The following is a 13,174-nucleotide window of genomic DNA, read 5'->3' on the forward strand; positions in this document are numbered from 1 at the left end:
CAGCTCATTTGCATTTGGGTATTTGGGGCTGAAACTTCACAGACATATTCTGGGTACACCCAAGACCAATATTATATCTTGTAAAAAGGGGCATAATAGGTGCCCTTTAAGTATACTCACATTTTATTTTAAAAAATGGACTTTTCATGTCCAAATTCCATTTTTGATATGCATTTTAAACCTATTACATTGCATGCTTGCCAAGTCCTCAGTTTTCCTGTTTATTTTTGTTACACGGTTTGAGAGTTTGACATATTGCACAATTTTGATCTGAATGTAAGGATTTTGACAAAGCAACAGCCAAACTTGCTAGTTAAAACAGGCAAGACAGATTGTAATATTTATGTAAACAGACAAGCCAGTAGTTGAAATATGTCAGTGAAATGACTGTATGATACCATGCTACTGTTATTTCATATAGGCCTATTATTCATAGTAACAAAATGCAATGCATTTTTGCTAAGACAAGACAGGCTTTAGGGGTTTGCTTGGATAATATAAATGCATGTACTCTGTATGCATTCATATCACCCAAGCAAACCCCTAAGGTCTGACATGTCTCCACTGAAAAGTATTGCAGTTTGTTGCTTTGTAAATATTAGAATATATTTTAATGACATTAATAAAATAAAGTAAATATTAGAATATATATTTCAATGATGTTGACTTCCTCTAGCTTATTGTTTCTTTCAGTGGTTATGAAATTAAACGTTACATGTTCAATGCTACTATTTCCATTACACACTCAAAAAAAACCTGGGTTATTTTTTTATCCCAAATGCAGGGTTGATCCTTTTGGGTCTTTTTTTGGGTTATTTTGTCAGTGTTTGGGTAGTTTTTGTGTTACCCAGCCCCTGTAAACAAAAAATAAACAATTATATTTATAAAGATACAGAATACAAATACTTTGGATGTTAAAATATGTCCTCACTCAGAGTTGTTTACTGTTTGTTTTTGGGCAGGTTATGAAGGCAATTGCAGTACATTTCGGCTATGAGTGAAACACAAGATGGCGGTCTTATCTGTGAGCAGTTCCCGCCGAACACGATTCCAGCTCGGGAGCGAGAGCCAGCACCGTTACGGTGGAAACAAAATTACAAAGAGTGGTCGATTAACTCGTGAATTACTTCTGTTTAATGTTTAATTTTTACTTCTAATGTTTGTTAAATGAGATTAAACAGGCAATATGTATATCTTACATAAAAACGAGATAAACAATGCTGTAAATGACAAATAAAGGAAAATAAAGTTATCATGTAAACCAGTGGTTGTGGAGTATTTTACAAAAGTTTAGAGGATTTAAATTAATCTGTAAACATTATTTCATGCATAAAGTAAAAAAAAAAGAAGCTTGTATTATAATAAAAATTAATCAACCCATTAGCTGGGTTAAATCAACCCTTTAGGATGGGTTAAATAAACAACCCAATTTGCTGGGTAAAATTAACCCCGAATGTGTTCTGTCCTATATTTACCCAGCCCTTGGGTTAAAAACAAGACAAATTGGGTTGTTTTTAACCCAGTGTTTTTTAGAGTGTACAACAGACCTACAGTGCAAATAATAAATAATAATAATAATAAGATAAGAATAAATAATAAATATAGCTGCAAGCAGCAATGACAGGGCCAAGCACATAAGCTAAGCATAGCACGGAGCATCAGAACAACTGCAGAAATGAGTAATTGAAGCCATTTTAAGATTATTGCAGCCCAAATGAGTGAAAAATCATTTGAAACTAGCATTAATAGGATTGATTGACTTTTTACTTTTGACCAACAGGTGGCACCGTCAACAAATCAATGTGATGTGTTCTGTGTGAGGTGACAATGACACACACAAAGTTTGGTATCAATATGCCAAAGTATTGTAGAGATACGGCCTCAAGTGTCATTTTGGCATCATACCACAAATTCGTTGTTGGGGTATGTGAAAACCAGATAACTGACTATGGCAACGTTGGTATAACTGTTCTTAGCATGACCCAAGGAATCTATTAATAACAGTCTCGTCACAATAGGTAAAATTCACAGAAAGATATAAGCACTTTTTTGCCATTTCATTATAAATTTTGACCACAAGATGGCAATGTCTCAAAACATTTTGAGTACTTTCAGGTCGTGGTCTCCATGGTACATATAAAGTTTTGGAATGGTACACCAATGCATTCGTAAAATATAGCATTTTATATCATAAACCTGTCACGAGTCCGGGCCCTGCGCTTCTCCCTGTCGCCACCAGAGGTCACCATCTCCCTTCCTCCCGGACTCACCTCACGTAATCACGTACACCTGCCACATCACGTACACCTGTCACATTACACACACCTGTTACACTCATGACACCTGCAGCTGTTCCCCATTGCCACAGACTATTTAGGCCCCGTCCACACAAAGACGGGTTTCTCTGTATACGCATACATTTTTTACCGTATAGGCGTTTCGTCCACACGAAACCGGCCTATACAGTAAAAAAGCCGTTTTCGTGTTTTCGTGTGGACGGCGAATCCGTATATTTTCTAAAACGATGACGTCATCAGCCCACGTCTCGCCCCTAATGAGACACCGCTACATCACATAACAGAGACAACAACAACAACAACAACAATGTCAGACTACGTGCCTGTGTTCGTGCTGCAGAACCTACTGAGCTCATTAGTTTTATTAAAGCAAAATCTTCTGCTTTGTGTGTTAGTTTATATTCAGCGCGCAAGGTTTACGCACATGGTCCAAGTCTTCTTCTCTGTTTTTTTGTGTATCTCTGTGGCAGAATTACAGCGCCACATATTGGTCTGGCATGTGTACTACATCGTTTTCAGTCGGTTTCAGTGATTCCGTGTGGACGCAGATATTTCCTGAGACGACTCCATTTTTACAGAATTTTTTTTAGAGCGAGGCAAAAAAAAGAATGGATACGGAGAAACCCGTCTTCGTGTGGACGTAGCCTTAGTCTCCCCTCTCCCACCACTCTGCCTGGTTGCGTTATTGTTATTCAGTTTTGGTACGTGTAATACTGTTTCGAGTGTTTGCTCTGGGCTGGGATACACGCACCTCGTTGAACGTAACCAGCTCTGTCACGGTACGCCGTGAAAAGACGAAGTCAGGGTCCAAGTGCAGGTAAGGACTACTTTAATCAAACAAACATAAAGGCCAACACGGCACAAAAAAACAAAACAGAAAACGACTGGGATACCAAAACAGCAACGAGGTGCGTGTATCCCAGCCCAGAGCAAACACTCGAAACAGTATTACACATACTGACATGGCTGACATGGGAAAATTGGATATGGTTGGACTCGGCATGATGCTTTTTTTTTGTGATTTTTGGCCAAATCATTCACAGGTTATAAGCAAAAATATGAATTTTTCATATCTCCTGACCACTAGGTGGCACAGTGCCGAATCACTGCAGGTGGCCTCAGGTCATAGTTATTATAACACACCCTGAGTTTCGTGTCAATACGCCAAACCCTTGCGGAGATATAGCCTCAGATCTATTTTTGTGTGCTTTTCGGCGAATTCGTTAGTGTGGTATTCGAGAACACTTGGACAAATCGACTTGAATTCCATAACTTTTGGCCTCCATGGTCTGTAGATGATCTGAGCCAATTTTGGTGAGAATTGGACAAATCGTCTAGGACGAGTTCGACAAAGTAGGTTTTACGAACAATTGAAGATAGCGAAAAAACTAAACCTTACGAATTTTGAATTTTGGACATGAGTTAACTCGGCTTGAGCCAATGATTCAGAGGAAAGAAGAACTTCAAAAGTTATTAGCATTTCAAAATTGAATATTTGGACAAGTGGTGGTGCTAGAGAGTTTGAGTTAGAGACTCCAAATTTGGTGTGATTACTATTTACAGTATCATCTATCAGTGTGGCAAATTTTACAACTTTTTGTAATTTTTGTAAAAATTTTACAACGCAATCGGCTCTATGGGCTGCCATTGACTTCGCGGCGGGAGAAGGAGAATAATAATAACGCTAACGGTTTCAATAGGTGCCTAAGCACCTTCGGTGCTTGGCCCCTAATAATAGGAATTCTAACAATAACTCTCTGGTTCTGAATTGGCTCTGAACTGGTTTTGGCTCTGAACTGGTTTTCAGGCCAGCTAATTGGGCTTTCTTTGTCATGAAGACCTGGCAACCAGGCAACATGCTAACGCCAAACTCAGTCTTTTGTATTTTCTCTTTAGTATTTTTTAATGCCATATCGGCATCAGTTATAGGCTATATTCACCACTAAAAAGAACAAAATACAATGTCAGTGTTTACAACATTACAAAATCAACTATATAATTTAACTATACAACTATATTACAAAAAGTCTTGAGTAACCTATCCTATGTAGGCAGTGAGGTGGCCTACTATTTTAACACCTTATATTTGTGTCTAACCTCTAGCAGTAAGTAAAAGACATGGGTGTTTGAGTTCATTTCTTCATTAAATGAACATAACTACCAGTGGACCACCATGCAGATATGTTAAAACACTGCAGTCAGATGTTCACGAGTGACTTTCTTAGTTCTGACTGCATGAGGGAGATTATAATTGAGGGGAAGGTAGTTATTGTTGTCAGACAAACTAGTGGTTGTCTATTGTTTGTTCTGGGGTTGTAAGTGCATTTCTCTGGGTGAAAGTGCCCGCTAAATGACTTAATGTAAATATAAATTTCACTTGAATGAGAGACAGGGAGTGTGGAAGTGGTGGGGTGTTTATTGTAATGCTTTTAGTCCCATGCTAGCAATGTTGGCCGTAGCACATGTTCAATGGAGCAAAATGAAGATAAACAGCCTCCATTTCGAAGCTTTCTCTAAACCACCGGGGCCTCTAATGCATCCCTAATGTGTGTAATGTGTGCTTGTGTTTTTGTGTGAGAGAAATCTGTGTCTTGCTACTTAAAATGTAAAAAAACATGTTGAAAAATATGTTTGTCACTCATTCTTCTGCTTTGGACTAATATTTGGAGAAAACTCAATCATGAGACTATGATATTTCCAAAAACATTTGGCAGTTGAATGCACAAATGTTCTTGTCTTCCTATTCTTGATCGCCAGATGGTTTTCTGGAAGTTAAACAGTAACAGTTTTCTCTCCCTCACACGCACACAAAAATGCAATTTCTATGTGCTAAATCAGCTGATTTTAATCAAATTAGACCATTTATTTCTAAAAACAAAAGTGTTTTTTACAGACACAATGCAGCAAGTCTAACTCTGGATTGTGTACAAATTTTCTTTTGGAAATGTACAGATGAACTCATTCCACAATGAAATATCCTTCTCCTGCCCTCTACAACCATCATGCAATAAAGCATTAATAGGCTTCATAACATATTTATGGTTTGTTTGTACCCAATAAATGCTTACAATTATGACTAAATTCAATCTTGAATACAAATACTCCCCAGCGTCACATGATACGGAGGCTGGCTTTCAGTTCTAGGAGTGAGGAGTTCAGTAGGCCAGACAAAATCTCTGAATGAAAACAAGTTCATACACCAAAACCACCATCAGTCTGTCTAATCCAATCTTAAAACAAAAGAAAAAAGTGAAGTGAAAATGAGTGCAGTTTTCAAAGAACTAGACTCTTTCCAAACAAAGAAATAGTTCATTCAAAACTGAAACTTCTATCACCTACTTTCACCCTCACGTCTTTGTCCTATCATATAACACAAATTTCCAAAGCACATTAACACTGCTCCTTTCTATAAAACTTGTTCCACTTTTTGTTTAACATCATAAAATATCATAAAATTGCTAAATAATTGTATATTATAAAGGAACATAAATTTAAGTTATTCATCTTACCATCCACCGTGATGACAAAAAAAAGTGCATTCTTATATTAAAAATTGGTGCACCACAGTCAGTTACGGGAAACACATTGACCTTTGTCGTTTGGCGTCACTAACGTCAAACCTGGCAGGACCCGGCATTTGGTATGTGGAGATGTTTGTGTCTGTTTCATTCGGTCCAACCCTGCATGGAATCTCTTGGTCAGAAATGCCTTGCCCCTGACAACTGCTACAAGGACAAACAGAGAAGACAGCTACAGTATGCACATACAACCCTTACTGAAGTAATAACCAGGAGATGTTATAAGAAACTGATACCATGGCACAACAATACCAGTGACAGAGCAATAAATAATATCTCGAACAGCATTTGAATACCAATATTCTGAATAGCAGAAATAGACATCTTTTGTAACATAATATTTAATAACATAATCAATTTAATCCAACTTATAAAATAAATAGTAGCTACATTTACAGAAACATAGATTAGTTTTCTAGTATGTAAATGAAATGGATTATTTTGAGCATACTGTACCATGTATTTTTAGGCACATTAAAGCATCATACTGTTAGCTTAGCAGCTTGCTAATGTCAAACTCTCATGAAATCAATTCAGTCAATCACGTCAAGTCAATTTGTGTAAGTGTAGAGCTTTTTAAACCACTTTTGAGGTTTCATGACATGATGCTGACTGAAGGCTTATGGATCATAGCTTTGGCTTCCACATGCCCAATAATAATAAAAAAAAAAAAAACTGGTTTAGTGTCCACACTGTGGCTGAAACCTCTGACGGCTGTAATAAGAATTGTAACCACTGAAATATTGATCAGAATCACACTGACTTCTTTTTAACCATAAAAGGATGTGTTTATCTTTGGGTACTTTGTTATTGGCTGTGTCGGTCGTGTCGTGTGGTGGCACCGTAAACACTTTCATCTGTGAGCAACTGTGAAATCATGCATCTCTTTCAATTAAGTGAGTAAACATTGATGCTAGTTATAGCATCATAGGTCCTCAGCTTTAAAAAGCCCGAGCATAATTCATCTTTTAGAAACCAGCACAGGTCACATTTCATCATAGTCAAATAACAGTTTCATTTCTTCATATTTGGAGCAAATATTTACAGGCCTCTCCTATCCCAATCATCAGAGGCCTTGACTCTGAGAAAAGAGACAATAAAGCACTTCATTTGCTCATCAGCGTTTTAACTGACTGTGTAAAGCAACATGTCAGTTTGCCCTAAATTTCTTTTTAATTAATTTTTAATTAATGATCTTCCAGTTCAAGTAGTGCGTGGCAATGAAATAATTCCAATTCAGATAATGAACTACAGTAGTTCTCGCAGACTAATCCTGCATAACTGATAAACTCACTCAATGGCAATCATGACAAATTGAAAAGATGTTAATATGGCACTTGTACAATCTTGCATAATATGAAACGTGGCCTTCTGGGCTTCCAGAAGCCAATGAATGGTACTATGCGCACATTACCGAGGTACCACTCAAATATAAAAAGGGCAAAGTAGGCACTTGAACATATAATAACAAAAATGTGCAAATCTCATCATATATGAATGCCGAAGAAAAAATCTATTGGCGTGAAAGCTGATTAGTAAAGATAGAAAGGCCTCCGTCCAAAAGCCAGTGCTTTGACTCAAAGTCAATGCTACAGGCATCAACAAGAGAAAAAGAAAGAAATAGAGAAGGAAAGAAGAAACAGCTGAAACCGATCTCAGAGCGGAGGACTGAAACAATGAGGGAATTAAAGAAAGGGTTTCAAATGTAAATTCAAATCAAAATTGCTCTGTGTGAAAATGTTCTTATGTTGTCTGGCTTTGATCTCATTCTAAATACGATTCATTACTGTCATGCTGATAAACGTGCTAACTTTCGGTTGAAGAGAGAAAGAGGGGGTGGAAAGACAGGACGTCGAGCATGTCTTGTGCATGTAATGATCGCCTGATAATACTTAAGTGCGGAAGGCAGATGTGTTCAGACAGGCAGAGCGAATTAAATCCAAGTGTTTATTGCCAAGCATTTCCTCAAAGCTCTTTAATTCTTCGCAGTGAATACGAGCAGTTATATTGTTGTTTGTAATAGACCACCTGTCGGCAAACTATCAAAGTTATTTTTTCCTAATCATTCAATATGATTACTATAATGAAATGTGGTTAGCAATAAACCAATTAAATCACGTCGTTTACTACTGAAATTAAGAGGTCTATACACATTTGGCCACTTTAGAATAAAAGAGACACAAAGGCTTTGGTTAATGACACAGTCTGGGTCATGACTGGGGGATGGATGGGTCTACAGGCACACAATGCAAGCGAACAATAAAGGCACAACGGCTTTTGGGGCCTAATACTAACGTTGCACTCATGCGTAAACACACACGCAGTCACACAACAAGCCACTTCAAAATTCTTTAAGGGTGTCAGTGTGAGAAATGTTGGGCAACACATGGTAAAAGAAGGTAAATGGGCAGAGGAACAATGCAGAGAAGAGGGCCAAGACAGGCTACATTCAAAACATATGCACTCATTTAGTTATTACAGAAAACCCCAAAAGACTCCCATGGAAGGAAAGCCATTCACTTGGCCATGGCGTGAGAAAATGCACAAAATCAGAACATTTGTAGACCTACATATATGGTTAAAGGTGCACTAAAATAGTGATGCACCAAAAAATGTATTTTTTTAACAAAAAATAAATGAAAGTCTTTAAATGCAATTTATGTTGCAGTGAAGGTGGCAGTAGAGAGTCTAATGCTATCGTTGTTCAAGACAACAAATTAAATAATCGAAAAATACACATTTAATTAGTATGTAATTCCGCTTTAAGTATCTGAGCCCTTTTATAAAGCTCAACCTAGAAAGATTTTTACACTTTCTTAAGAAAATGCCCTTCCTTCAGTAAGTCTTTGGGAATTTTACGCCAACAATGTCTTTATGTCGTTAATGTTGTTCGCCAACTTGTTAAGGTTTCACTCATATCTGTAGCACAAACTGTGCAGGATGAGCTATGTGTTTGAGTAATAATAATAGTATTCTGTAATACACACTACTAATGAGACTTCATTTACTCTGACTTGATAAACAACCAGCTTGGCCGTAGAGTCAAGCGTAGAAGATTTGTTTATATTTATGGCAACTGTGTTTCATTAAGAGTTGGAAGGCAGTATGGTGTTTGAGTGTGTCAGTGGGAGCATGGCAGGGGATTGTGGGAAGGGTGCAGTATGTACTGGAGTGTGGCACTGGGTGTAATTCTGAGCAGTTCTTATTCAGCCCCTGCAGGAGTTTGTCATCCGGGATCAAAAGCCCATCTGACCAGAGCGGCACAGAGAGAGGCTTCAGACACAAGGAGCAGTTTTCATGCTGCGCCGACCCTGCCAGGGCCCGCGCACACGGACACGCGCTCACACAGACAAGCAATCACATCAATCTCGATTTCATTCTATCATGCTTACACTCTCTCTCTCTCTCTCTCTCTCTCTCTCTCTCGCTTTCTCTGCGTTTTGCCTCCCTCCATCATTATGTTCTCCTCCACTCCACTTTCCCCCCTCTCTTCCTCTGCTTTAGCTAACGCACAGGCTTTTCTTTCCTATTTGATTTGATAGACATCCCAGTGACCCTAAAACTGTCTCTTGTGATGGATGTGAAGGAAGAGCATGGTAAAGAGATGCCAGCGCTCTCCTCCATAGAGATCTACCCATCCAAAACTACCATCCCATCCTATTTCTTCCTCTTTCTTCTTTCTGCACTGCTTCCTCCTTTTCACGCTCTACTCCTCTTTAACATCTGCACCCTCTCTGCTTGTTTCAGCCCACATCTCTTCTCTTATCCCATCTCTCTCGCACCTCTCTTCTTCATCTGATTCTCTGAGGGACCTCGGTGGCGCATCAAGATGTCAGAGCATTCGAATGAAAACATTCATCACTGACGTGCATTGAGAGCGTACACACAGAAAGCCACTCAGCAACTGACATGCCTGGCAAGAGTCATAAATACAGAGAGCGTAGCCAAACAGCTTGGGATGGTGTGTGACAGTTCTCAAAAGTTTCAGCTTTTGGGACTGAAGTATTTTAAAAATCTGTTTAGGAATAAAGGAAAACCCACAAAGACACCTGTTGATGCATGCCGTATGTACAGTGGCACTATTCCTTCAATATGACTTTAACATTCGTCTTTTTTAGAGAGAAAAGAGAAGGAAATACCATGACCTACCTTGTATTATTAACAGCTTCATGACAGCTTCATTAACAGTTTCATGGAAGAAACTGGCTCTAATTGCATTGCATGGAAGAGCAAGAGTCTCACAGGCTTCCCACAACTTCTGACCAATGAGCCTCCAAAACTATATGTCTCCTATTAGTCAATACGTGGGATTACTGCATAATGTACTGGGCAAAAGAGTACTTTCTTGCATATTAAACGCTTCAGATTTTAAGTGATATTCAATAATATGAAATTTATAGTGTCTTTATAGTGTGTGGAGACCAGGACAACTAGATGAGCCCCAAAGACTGATCCACAGTGAAGACCCTGTCTCCTAGACGACCATCGGGACAAGACCACAGGAACCAGATGAGTCCTTTGCACAATCTGACTCTGCTGCAGCCTAGATTTAAACTGCTGATTTTGTCTGGCCAGAGAATGACACTATTTTGACACACTATTTCCCTGTATAAATACTGTAAAGCTGATGTAAAGCCACCCAGCTTTATATCAAGCTGATGTAAAGATGCTTGGATACAATTTGCATTGTTAAAAGCACTATACAAATAATAGTGACTTGACTTATAATTATTTTAAAATTTCTTAGCATTCCCAGGTTTTCCATTACTGTCAAAATTCTGGTCTCAGATCAACCGATCTTAACAAGGCAATGCTCATAAAAACTAAATGTTAACCTCCAAATTTGTGTTATTTCATGTAAGATATCATATTAATGGTTTCCACCTTCATCTATAATAGGCTCCTAATTCTTTCCATGAGCAAACCTCAACAGTGATTTAGAAGTTGAGCTTACGTTGAACTTTTTCTTGCAAGTGGCCTGCTTCTAAATATAACTTTTGAATAACAAATATTCAATTTCTTCAAAAGTGAAGCTTTGAATGATGAGAGATAGAAATCCTTGAGGGATTTCAGGTTTAAAAAAAAAAGAAACTTGATTAGGGAAAACTGATGGCTGCACTCCATGGAATCAAACTAGTACGATGCTTCACAAAGCAAGATGACGCCGTTTCTGCCATTTGCCTGACGGGATGTGATCAATAACCTTCTGACCTCCTTAAGGTTGGGGTTTGGGCCACATCCAAAGCCATAGCAAGACCTTGACATTAACTCGGGGAGAAAGCTGAGTCTGCAAGCACGCAGAGAAAGTGAGAGAGGGAAAAAGTGCCAGCCATCAATGCTAAAGAAAAGTCACCGGAGTGGGTGTTCTTGTAAACTGTTTTGAGTCAAATGCATTCATGCGTCTGCATTAATGCAACCACCAAAAGAAAGAGAGATGAATTTCACAGCCCCAACACTGAAAAGCCCACAGCATCTCCATGCCAAATGCGTTAAACACGGTTAGGCGTTGCTTGCAATACAATCGTACTTTTGAATCTTTTAATCTTGCTGCCATTTTAAAGACTGAGATGCTCCCACGCGTTGCACACAAAATCTGTGCTCTGCTTTAAAACATCCTAATTCAATCAGTAACACACCGCCCCCCATGAAAAACAGCCTGCCGGGTACCAGAGCGACCCAGCTGGCACTGTATGCAGTCTACAGCCTGATGAAGCCGATTCCAGTCAAGGCTTAACTGAATTCTGCTCTGAATCATAATTCTGAATCTCAGAGTGTGTCAGCGTCCTTTCCTTCACACCCTTTCTCTTTCACACGCATGCACTTCGTAAATTCATGCATCCTGCTCCCTCTACTTGTCAGTTTGACGCTCAGTCAATACGACATGTGTGTGACCTGAAAAAATGTGCATGTTGACAGCATATGACCTTTACCTCTTTTGTTGAGACACACACAGGCACGATCACCCACCCCTCTCTCTCCATGTCCCTCACTCTGTCTGTTCATCTCTCTATCCTTGTCCCCCCTTTGCTTCTCTCTCTATAGGTCTCTCTTTTCATTTCAATCCATCCCAGTCCCCTTGTGTCTAGCTTATGTCCCTCCTTTCCTCTCTGCCCCTTATTCGTTTCTATTTCGGGTTCTCTGATACCCTTAAGAGCACTAAAGGTTTACCTCATCTTTAAAAATCATGTTACAACAATACAGTTTTATACATGCATTATATGCATGCAATAGAATCATTATATTCCACTTTAACAAAATTGGAACTTGTTAAAATATTTACTTGTCAAAATAATGTTTTGAACTCTGGATAAAATTAAAAGTCACACAAACTCGTTTTATGATACACAACTCTAAACTTACCTTGAGCGCGCAACATGTGGGTATTCCAGAGGAACACAAGGGCAAAAATCCAACCCCACATCCCGCACTTTGCTTTCCCGGTCATCACCTTCTGTGTATTTCCTTGGCGGTGAATAATCCCTTTAACTTTCCCCTTGGTAAGTGGACTCTGACCCCCGCTAAAGCTGGAATCTATAACCTCGGCAGATGTGGAGGTTTGTGAGAAAAGCCTAAAGTGCGCGCTCCGCTTCGCCGCATTTACGAGGCGCTTCTCATTCATCCCACACGCGGGAGAGTTCAGCTCCGAGTCCGCGACTTTCCCGGTCGCTTTACTTTCATGTCTCACGGCTTTCGGGAAGCTCTCACCCTCGTCCGCGCATTCAGCACTGAAAAAAACGAGACCTTCAAACCGAAAGGACCAAGTCTCCATACGCTGCTCCAAAATTAACGACACGCTCCGCGAACATCGCTTCCCTAATTGCGAGCCGCTCTTCTGTGTCCCGAGACGGCTCATGATGTTTCAGTATTGATTCCAGTTAAGTATTAATACGTTTGAGTGTACCGGATTTAATTCATCCGCTTAGAGCGTCAATATATCCTGTAAAGCCGCGCTGTTTTGAGGTATTCGCAGTCGGATTATCTACCCGATCATTTTCACGGCATTCAGCGACTCTTGAAGAATCCCTTACCATCCATATCGGTGCTCATTAGATGTGCCTTTATCCGCGGGAAATGATGCTTTATTAATTTAGTTAAGTGTAAGGTTACACATAAGACTTCTTGTATCCAACAGGTTAACCACGACGCAAAAACAACCAAGAATGTCCTATTAGAGAATACAAATTCCTCGTAAACGAAAAACCACCTGTGAACAGAAAAAGCAGACGTCATAAATATGCAAATTACTAACGGTGTAATATGACTTAATTCATCAACTTTCTGAGGAGATAACAAATCAGA

The 13,174-nt window shown here is 39.2% G+C and overlaps 1 protein-coding gene across 1 annotated transcript in view; it reads right to left on the minus strand.

The window, feature by feature from the left end:
- Positions 1-12,728, minus strand: part of LOC306872731 (protein sidekick-1-like) — a gene marked incomplete at its 5' end in the record, with an annotated part of 135,210 nt that extends 122,482 nt beyond the window's left edge. Inside the window, one exon of the mRNA XM_079421492.1 lies at positions 12,236-12,728. Within this exon, the coding sequence (XP_079277618.1) occupies positions 12,236-12,728 (493 nt within the window). The remainder of the gene's footprint in view (positions 1-12,235) is intronic.
- Between the last annotated feature and the right edge of the window lie 446 nt (positions 12,729-13,174).

Source organism: Barbus barbus, assembly GCF_936440315.1.
Source record: "Barbus barbus genome assembly, chromosome: 7".
Lineage (NCBI taxonomy): Eukaryota > Metazoa > Chordata > Actinopteri > Cypriniformes > Cyprinidae > Barbus > Barbus barbus.